This window comes from Trichoplax adhaerens, genomic scaffold (assembly GCF_000150275.1).
Source record: "Trichoplax adhaerens TRIADscaffold_35 genomic scaffold, whole genome shotgun sequence".
NCBI lineage: Eukaryota > Metazoa > Placozoa > Uniplacotomia > Trichoplacea > Trichoplacidae > Trichoplax > Trichoplax adhaerens.
The window spans coordinates 236258-247776 of NW_002060975.1; the positions used below are offsets into that span (position 1 = coordinate 236258).

An 11519-nucleotide genomic window follows, 5' to 3' on the forward strand; every position below is an offset into this window, starting at 1 on the left:
TAACTTACCAGTACTGAGAATTAATATCGTAGCTATCGTATCAATGTAACTGATAGGAATGCAATCTCTTTCGTAAAGATAAAATAATTCGAAATAAAGTTCTCGTGTTAATATGTATTCTTTCTCAATGCTTCAGTAAATTTATATTTGACAAAGCCTTCAGTATATGTGATTGCATTTGCGATTATTGTAGGTTCAATTTGAAGACGAAGTACATCTAATTTTTATAGTTCAGGTTACAGTTTTAGACTTATGATGACAATTGATTACATTTATTCTAGCAGATGATTATATGAATGGACATACAGTAGCCTAGCCATCTCGAGTTAGTCAGTAAACATCCATAACTATAACTATAACTATTTCTCTGTTAATTTGGCTATTAAATACGACTTAACTGTTAGAATCTTAAGACAATATACATTAGATACATAATACAGATTTATACAGTACCATTGGAGGACTAGTATGATACACTATTCGATAAATACGCACGTTGTTTTATCCAATTACTTCATGTTAAATCTTAGCTTGTATAAATGAGCATCGGACGAGTAAATTAATCCATTCAGTATTACACGCAAGTAATACCAACAATTAAATCATTATCATCGAACACAGTATAAACTTGTTGATATTATTGTACTCTACTGTTAAGCAATCTATTCCAAGAAACACATAGATATTGGCTCTACTATTATTCGTGTAATAATATTTCAAAATTTATCTATATTTCATTTTGGAAAGACTGCATTATCACTACCACTCCAATCTCTTCAAGATATACGAATAAGTCATACCTGAATGTTGCATCATAAATATCACGATTGTATTTACATAAGGTCTATTTAGTGTTTATTAAAGGTAGCAGTTATTAACTGAGCAAGGGAAAATCTACTATAGCGCTAAAACTTTGTAATGAAATGAAAAGTGTAAAGATCAAGCTACAAAACTTTAATAAACTTAGATTCTACTTCCGTTGCACTCCGGTCCATTTAACAAAACTTTGACACCAAATAAAATTTAGGGAAATAATCGATCAACAATTTATTACAAAAAATGGAGAGAAGTATACAGTAAACCAAACAACCTTACAAATACTTAACATTAAGCATTAATAGAATAAGTGACAGACTTAAAAACTGTCAACAACCAAACAACCTTTCAAAAAGAAGAACGTTTTAACTTACGACAATTCGAACCCGAAGGCCTTTTAAACTCAACAAGTTCATCAAAAGAATCTTCTTCTACTCTCTCTCTTAAATTTTCCAATTGCACTATCATTTATAGGCTTCGAAGAGCCGTCAGAGGTATTTAAAACTAAACATTTTCTAACCAATTGCTCCTAAGATTCATTTTAGAAAACTACTTTGCACCATTTAAGAAAACAAAAATCATTCAAAGTTCAGACACAATTTACCCTATGATTCGCTTACAAAACACTAAAACCAACAAGTTAACTATAAAATACGTCAAACTTCACTTCTAATATAATTTCTATCATTAATACATTATAAAAGTCTAAAAATTAACCTTTAAACATCAAGATTTACTCATATAAATAACAGTCTAACTACTTAACAATCAACACAACCTCTACCAATTTCCATCTTATTTTCTATTTTCCTAACTAAACTTTCCTAATGTGATGTCACGCTATAAAATTCCAAAGTTTCAAATTTATAACAAAAGTCCAAATTTCAAAAATCAACTCTTACGATATTTTCCATAAACTAAAATCCAAAAATTAATACAGGAAAATTATATCGGATATAAATCCGACCAGTTCCGGAATCCGAATCCGAAAAATCTGGATTTTATAAAGATCACAGTAATTACTTATCAAGAAATTTCATATGACTACTACGACTACTTTTCTGACATTAGTATCGCTTAGTATTGACTGTTGATGTTTTAGCGTCAGGTTGTACAGTAACTGTACGATTATAGACTACATTACAGTACTTTACTGTCATGTTATAAATCCCCTTTCTCTATGGATAGGGTTTTGTTACTAAGTCAAATTCATTTACAATTTGAATAGACTATCAAACTCCCTTTCTTTAGATTAGGCAATTGCTCTAGGGCTACTTCTATAGCAATCTATATAATACCTTGTAAAATAATAAAGAAGAAAAGATGGCGACTTGATGATTTGGCAGGGTAAAACTTAAAGACATTATCACTTTATAGGTATTTTCTATAGTAAAATAATACTAGTTACATACTAAAAGCTATAAAGGACTCTACTTTTAGTCCTTTACTACAACTTGACTGTCCTTTCAATTCTGTTAATGCCAGAAAGGCTGCCCACTATCCGAAATTTTGCCAAAATTACGGTAGTCTCTCTAATGTAACTTTTCGTATTTTAGTGTATAAGATATATCGCTTTGTAATAAATAGGTTTTATTGTCGTTAATTCATAATCTACGAACTTGAAATTTGAGTGTATAAGAAAAACCAAGTTCCTAAAGAGTTACAAAGCGCACAGTTGCTACAATTAGCAGTAATCGCTAAATATATATTATAATTCTTTTTAGGACATTATGTCTCAGGTTTTTTAATTTCTTTCCAAAGTTAATAAATACAATTAATTCTGTCACTTATGTGTGCATGTTGGTACAATGTTATTCCGAACATCACTTTCGCTAAATATTACATCTGTCAATTTTTTTATTTCGTTATTCTTTTTTGCTTCGATATGAAAAAGTATTTTAACAATAGTAAATAGTTGGTTTCTTGCACCTGCTATACGTCAAACAGCAATGATTCATAGCCGCTGTATCGTTAAATCTAATATTTTTACATTAATGAAATGTTCAAAGTAATAATTTTATCACTATATTTTATAGATTAGGGGGTTACTAAAGGCACATAAATCATAATTCAGTTGCCTGCGAAGAACTGTTAGAGCAATACTTCAAAGAGCCCAATCAAATGAGCTGAAATATTGCCAATAGTTCGACTAACTTATTCCTACGTATATATTAATATGGAGCTTGATAGAATTAATTTTATAATCTGATCGAATTACCTGAAGCCTAATAATATTTGCTTTTGCGATAGAATTTTTCACTAACTTATTCTCATAGTAATCTAATTCTCACAAAACAACGGTCCATGTTTAAGTAGAATTTATAAAAAGTCTTTTATTATAGAATTTTAGAAAGGTAGAAATTAAATACGGTAATTAGTTATTTAAACAATCCAAGAGATCCATGAATGCTAATAAATAACGAGATCGTATCTGTAGCTCATAAATGCGTATTTAGCTCAATTTCTTTACGACGACAGGGCTGATGACAATCGCACTTGAATATTTCACAGAGCACTATTCCTCCGATGGATAATTAATATATCCTACCATACGAATCTACCCACTTATTATACGCTTAATTTACTTCCTTAATATGCAACACAATAAGGGGTTGGGAATCTTCACGGATACAGTACATCAATTTAGACAGACCATGTACCAACTTATATAATTGGCTATTATTAACAAACAACAATCACTAATATTGGCAATTAATACTTTTTTAAAATATCACACAATAACATTTTAGTAAAGTAACTCAACTATGTTAGGTATAGCAATCAGTAAAATCTAGTATCCATATACAGCTTTGATTATTTATTGACTACTAACAAAAACGATTAGGTAGATACATAAGCATAGTGGTGTACGTATCATCCTGTTGTATATATGGTGTTAATTTAGAGAAAAAAGTGTAATTGGTTAATTAAATATTCTTATCAGTCTTGATTACTGTAAATTGATGTCCTGAGATGATATTATTTTCGTAATATTTATCAAATCCTAGCAAAATTCGGTACGGCAGTAAATCTGGTATGAGACAATTTCTACTTATTTAATTGTTTAGCGACAAAATAATTTCCATTGTAAGTTAGCCTTATAAATATGATCATGCATAGTTATTCTTCCGAATTTACTTACATATAAGTTATAGAGCAACTATTAAGATTTCAATAATTTTTCCTAAATTTACTTCATTCTTTTCATAAATGCGTCATACTCTGTATCAACAATACCAAACGTAGATTGATATATTCGTGTAGCGTACCTCGCACACATCTAGGCGTAATTTTGACTATAATTAAGTAGAATTAGTATTATATCTCGACTTTATCAAGAATTTGTACGAGTATATATTTGAAAATCAGAGTCTGGTAGAAAACAAATTGGTAGGTTCGGCAGAAGTGACATGAACTAAACGATGTTTTCTGCTGTAATTGTGAAAGGGTTGTAATTTTCTAATTAGAGCCAATGATCTGTTCCTCACATTTAAATCAAACTTTAAATATATAAACGGATTGAGAATAACAATTGATGTTGTTATTGTCACACTAAAAAATGAAAATAAAAAGTGGACAATATTACTGTCACGAATCATCAACGTTGATTGCTGAGTAACCGCCATGCCGAAAATTGTAGCAAAGAATGGCCAACTAATCATCACGTAGGACACGGATATCCAAGTTAACATTTTCATAAATCGCTTCTTTTTAATTTGTTCAGCTACAATTTGCTTTTTAATACTTTCTCCAGGTCGTTGATATGATTTTTGAAAGGATATAATACGACCATAGATTAATAATATTAATATAGTTGGGATAATAAATGATATAGTGGCATGAGCTACTAAGTAGACTGAAACTGATGTAGTAATATTTGGGATATCACAGAGTAAATTATCACTATGGTGAACGGAAACATAATCTAAGATGGGAGCATTAGTAGCTACAGCACTAATCCATATTGCTATTTCGCCTAATACAAGCACATAAATCTTATAATTGCGATAAAATAATGATAGTGGCTTAATAATGATAAAATAGCGATCGATACCAATTAAGCATAAATTCATCATGGAAACTCCAAATGATGCAAATAGAAAAAATAATACCATACGACACATGAATGCACCTCCATTATAATCCAGATTTCGATTAGCGATTTGAATATAACCAGCTAATGATGCCATTGTCGATACAATATCAGATATAACCGAAATGCACATTAATTTATATGTCGTCTTCCGAAAATGTTTATCGAACAGAAATAGATAAAGGATAAACAAGTTGATGATTAATCCAAATATAAAGATTGGAATACCAACTACAGCAGCATATTGATATATTTGTGCTGATAAATTATATTTAAAGTTATCATTTCTTGAGGTATTACTCATATTCAAATCATATATCAGTGTTGAATGTTTTTACCGATAACCAGAACGAAAACTAGAACCATCATGAATCAAAGCGTAGGGCCACAGAATGTTGATTTATTCTTTATCATGGCCGATCAAAGTTAAGGAGGCAATTAAATAGAAATTTATCTCTAAATTAGAATTAATTAATAGTTAGTAACCGCTTTTCACAAAGTAAATTTTTATCTTAACATTTAAATCATTTCTGCCTGTCTATAGGTTGTTTCTGCTAGCTACGATAACAAATAAGTCTAACCGTTGATTAAAGTGAACGTTTGTACTTGCTGTATTTTTCTTGAATGAATGAAATAATTAATTGGAAATCTATCATTCAATAATTTTAAAATGATTAATACTGATAAATTAGGTCAGAAATTTTCAGTTTCAACTCATTTGAAATAATAGAGAAGTAGGAAGTTAGCGTAACTAGTAATCGAAGGATTGTTTGGCAATTTGCTCTATCCGTTTCCTATATAACTTTTTAACTCACCCTATCAATAGAACTTTAAAGGTAATAGTTTTATAATTTAACTGATGTTTGTGCGCCTAATTACGAGTACAGCTATTAAGTTGTTACATTTTCAAGTTACATATCACTAACTTATAGACTTAGGCCTTACTAAAATAATTATAACTGTTTCTTTATAAATGAAAGATGATAATATTTCATGATATAATTACCTAATATTTTAAAAGAGAAAATTTTGCTACTCGAATATCGCCAAAATCGGACAAGTTGAAGTGCACCATTTGGAGGGTCTAATTTTCCTACCATCTATAAAGTGGATCATATCATCGGGTGATCAAATTGGAAAAGATCTCTCCAACATTCTAGCGTGGATTTTAACGGCCTATTGTCTCAATCAAATAACATGCGTTATACCTGAAATATACATGTATAAATAAATGTCATTTCTTAATAACAATAGGAAAAAAGCCAATTGAAATTGTTTGAAATACGTAATTCAGATTGAAACTGTTTCATCATGTTACTTTAATGTAAATATAGTCGAAAACAATTCTAAAGGTATTTTTTATTATTTATATTTTTAATCTATATTTTTAACTCTATTTGATGTAAAAAGTCTTTCAGCTATTTAATGGTTGCTAATGAATTATTCCAAATATGACTTAATTCTAATTAATCAATTCAATAAATTAGTAGGAAAATAATAATTGTAATAATGGTTATGAATTGATATATAAATTCTATTCTAACCATAAAAGTGCACCTTTAAAATATATTCAAACAAGTCAATTACTTAAATTAAGATTGGCTAGGCTTACCAGTAGCCAAAAACACATTGCTAATACTAAGATTAAAATGTCGAATAACAGTGGCAATAATTCAATATCTGCATTAAATCAAATTTATCCTTGTATACACTGTATTTGGTGTTAATTTAATATGGTCTTATGGCGTAGTTATTCCCATTGATTATTAAGCTGATATCGAAACGCGGTTGTCTTAAAGTGTCTCCAAAATATAAAGTAAGAGCTACTATTTTAGTAAAACTATACTTTATCACATAAACTGGGTTCGATAACAATATTAAGTCTAGTCTACACTTAGCCCGTTGGGGCATACTTGGCTGTTGTAGCCTTAGTATTCGTACAGATTCAAAGACCCAGGTTTCCTTGTGGTGGGCTGAACACGACATATATACAATTAATTACAGTATTATTTTAAGCAAAAAATCATGTCTTGCAATTTAATTGCAAGATCGAGTAAAATTCGATATCATACAATCTCTGTTAACTGTTATTTCTAATGAAATCCTTAAGGTGAATTGTTCATGATACCAAATTAATTTGTAATATACCAATATCTACAAGCCCAATATATTCATCCCTATAAAAAAACTGCTAAACGTAGCGTGAGCATCTATTAAAATAAATAGTAGTACGAATTTTACCATCAAAGGTATCACTTTATCTATTCTTTATGATATCATTTTTATCTTAAGCTAGTTTTCGGGGCAATGCTAATGATTACTTAAAATTAATCAGTTATCTATCAATAGGACAACATCAAAATTATGTCAAATATTAAAGTATGTGTTACGATATTGTAATATCTTAGCCTGCAGCGGCTTAATGAAAACTATACTTTTAGAAAAGTCCTCCTAAAGTTAATCATATGGTAGAATTTTGCTAGCATTCTAGTAACGACGCCATCAATGTTCCAAGTACGCTAAATTATTTCACTGTATATAGCTTCACTGAGGATAAACATTATGATAGCATATCCATCTTGGCACAATTTTAAAATCTTATTCAAGTAGCAAAAAGAGAAATTTAATATTGGAAATTGACTTTTCGAAGGTTGCATTGATATTTTTACTATAGGCAATAGCGTACTGCAGTATTCTACTCAAAATCTTAAGCAAAGTATCACGACCAATAGGTTTAACGTACATAATTATAGGTATAATAAGCATGCGTATCAGCTGACGTAAGCTTATACTTAGTTACGGTTACAAGTAATCAATTTCTAGCTGGATATCGGATTAATTAATTTTTGTGTTCGTTGACAACACTGAACCGTTAGTACAGAAATAGCATATACAATGAACGGATAGAATATTATTCCCTATCTATTTATTATTAGCAAATAGAAGTAACACTATGTTATCATATTGAACATAAAATGCTAGCAAGGATAATATTACTTTTGTATAAGAATATCAAAAATTAATTTCGTAATATATTTTGGTAATGCAAGTATACGAGTATGATGCCGTCTTAAAATGTTGCTTACGTTAGAATAATCTGAGTGATCAATAGCATTATACTTGCACTTGTTAAAACTACAGTAATATTTAATAAAATATTTAGTTAACATCTTTCTAATCGAATTGAAAGCTTTTTAAGATTCTAGCTTAGCTAATTTTAATTTTAGATCTTGAAAATGCATTTTAGGAGATGCTTTAACGCAATTTGGTAGTATTATTTTTACTCTTCAATTACACTTGAACCTATGTTGAAGGCCGAAGTCTATTTACTAGAGCTCGTATATAATAAAGAATCGTTTTGATTTACTTATAGTGCAAAAGCAAAGATATTTAAATCATTTGAGATTAATAAAAGATTACGCTAGGACTGAATCATATAATCTTGATTTCTTAAAATTGAGCTAAAAACATTAAAATCTAGAATATTTGCTCGTACATTGTCCTGTCTTAAGAGAAGCAGTAACAATAATGGCACTTGTACTTTAATATCCTGTAGTCTATTAGGTAGACTCTATCATCTATTTGAATTTGTTTTACTTTAGATGTCAGGCAACAATATCCCCTACTTTACTATTGCTATAAAATTAATTAATTATAATCTTCATCTACTACCTGAATTTTATCATCCGATTACCAATAATGTTCATTTTTACTAATGTGCAAATTATTCAATTTTTAAGCCTCATTAAAATTTATAATGTTGACATTGGCACAATACTACAAAGATGTTTTGATTTTCTGATTTTATAACTTTAGCTGGAATAAACATATTAAATTGGAGTAGAAGAAGACTTACTATATAACCGATTTTGAAGGATAAATCAGATTTAGGGTCAATGTTGCTTGCCTACAAAACTTAGGTATTAAACCTGAGACTAGAACGTATCGAAAACATTACTACTAAGCAGACGTTACAATAACAAGTGACAAAGATCTCTAATATTTAATAGGTTCGTAGAGCTAGATTGAAAGTAGTTACCTGAATTTAAACACTGTCAAATTATAGCGCCGCGTAAATTTTAAGATTTCTTCGGTATGAACTAGCTGAGTAATACTCTAGTTATAAGTCCTAAGTACTTTAGAAAGTAATAATAATCTACTGTATATGATGCTTCTACAGTTCTAAGTATCAGAATAATTATCAGGTTTATCTTAGCCGGGTATCGTTTCTGGGTTCGACTGATTTTCAAGTAAGGAATGACTAGAAATAGAGTAGAGACTGTTAGATATGTGATTTGTATAAAATTGAGATCGATTGAAAATTGGCTAGGTCTGATTATCCGGTTTATTTTAGCCACTTTCGACTCTTCTTATGAGGGAAGAGAAGTAATTTGCGATGGACCTTTCAGAATGTAATTTACATAGCGGTTTAATAAACCTTTTGAATTTGAAGGCTATATCTATATTGGCTATTCTTGTTGTGAGACGAGATAGTGTTTTGCTAATTCTAGTAAATTGATCAAATATAAGTGAAGTGAAGTAAGAGAGATCTACACAAATATATAGTTATCAGATTTTCCTATATTTGCCAATTACTTTCACAGTTTGTCTAATAATACAGTTAATTACAAGTGCTGCAGACAGTCTTTTAACATTAAATTTATCAAGTAGAATTCTCTGCTATAGTATAGTCAGCGCCTTTCTAATACTTAAATCGAACTTAATACATAAAAACAGAATCAAAATAATAATTGATTTAGCATTAGTAAAGATTATTAATGAAGTCGGTATACACTAATAATGATTAGTAAGTTTTGTAATATACCGCAACTGTTAGAGATGTTTTTTATTACAGTAGTTTAGCAATGCTAAAATTCTTCATCTCCTTCTTTACTTTTATTTATCCCATTTTCCGTTTCTTTCCACTGAATTATTGAACTATGCTATCTTTTTACGCACTTAATAGGACTTTCAGTAATATCATAGCTAAGAAATTATTATTCTACAGTACTATATAGTAGTTTAACTACTACCTATACAATCTCCAAAAAATAATACTTGATATTCCCGAATAATGCTACATTAAAATTCAACTACAAATAAGTTTGTCCATAATCCATAACTATAGGGTGCATACTGGAACTAAGCTAGTACAATATCCATAAATTAGAACTGAGATGAAGCGATCAGGTTTACATTCTACCTACCTGCGTTACTATGACTTAAAAGCATTCGCTTCCTATAGGTAATAATTGCTTTTACAAGGAGTAGAGCTAGTATAAAGGAGAATTCTAAAATTAATTTTCATTAAACTCACTTTTCATCTTTTTCGAGCTAACACCCAGAGTATCATTCCAATTCACCGTTTAAATCCGTGATGCTTTAATTACTGGGAAACGAAGTTATACTAAACTTGTCCAGTACTTTTAGATAATAGCATGACTTAAATGGAATCCCTATTTTGCTGTTAGCTGGATGATATAATCAAAAATTGCTTTAAACATATCTATCTGCATTAACTAATTTCCTGACGAGAAGTTATGAAGACAAATATGTTACAGATGTATTCTTGGTTCTTCGCTTGCCGGAGAGTCAGCCACAGCAAAGTAACTTTAAGCTGGCAATTGTTTCCATTAACTTGATTTACTACTAAAGATTAATTTCATAAGGATAAAACTAAGATAATATGTTCTAGAGTTGATCATAATTTAGATTATCTGCGGGAATGGTAGCAGCCATAAGGCAATTTTTATTTTATATGCTTAATATTTCCGATTTGACATCATCTGTTTCATTGTAGTGTAATTGTAGCTTCTCATTCGGATTGGATTTAAATTGATATACCAATTTCTTGATCGCTTAATGTCATGAAATAAATTTTCTAATTACGTGGAATTTTTAATCCTTTGGCACAATAGTCTGCAAGTATATTCTAGTCAAAGCTTAGAAGAATTTCTCTTAGAAGTTCCAGTTGGAGTCACACTAATGAAGCGACGATTTCCTCTTAAATTCTGAAATGGACACAAGTTTCGCACGAGTGCCAAAGATCTGCTCCTTACATTTACATCAAACTTTAAATATATAAATGGATTCAGTATAACAATCGATGTTGTCGTAATTATTGAAAAAAATAATAACAAAAATTGAACAACATTATTTTCACGAACCACGAAAGCTGATCGCTGAGTAACTGCCATGCCAATAGTACTTGCAAAAAATGGCCAACTGATTATCACATAAGATATCGATATCCATGTTAGCATGTTTATGAATCGTTTCTTTTTAATTTGTTCTAGTTGTTGTTCATTTATATTTTTATCTCCCGGTCGATGATATGACTTCTGAAATGAGATAATAAGACTGTAGATGATTAATATTGCTGTAGTCGGGACAATATACGAGAAAGCTGCATGACATATCAAGTAGATTGCTACGGGCTTAGTTATGTTTGGAACATCGCAGAGTATTGTATCGTTATGATGAACGCCGATATAGTAGAAAATAGGAGCGTTATTAGCTGCTGATATAATCCATATTGCAATTTCGCCTACTACAAGTACGTAAACCTTGTAGTTGCGATAAAACGACGATAAAGGCCTAACGATAATAA

The 11519-nt window shown here is 29.9% G+C and overlaps 1 protein-coding gene across 1 annotated transcript; it reads right to left on the minus strand.

Annotated features, from left to right (window-relative positions):
- Positions 1-4181: 4181 nt before the first annotated feature.
- On the minus strand, positions 4182-5006 carry TRIADDRAFT_62093 (uncharacterized protein; the record flags this gene model as incomplete). The annotated part of the gene is made up of 1 exon (XM_002118031.1): positions 4182-5006. One exon carries the CDS (start codon positions 5004-5006, stop codon positions 4182-4184), a length of 825 nt encoding a protein of 274 aa, XP_002118067.1.
- Between the last annotated feature and the right edge of the window lie 6513 nt (positions 5007-11519).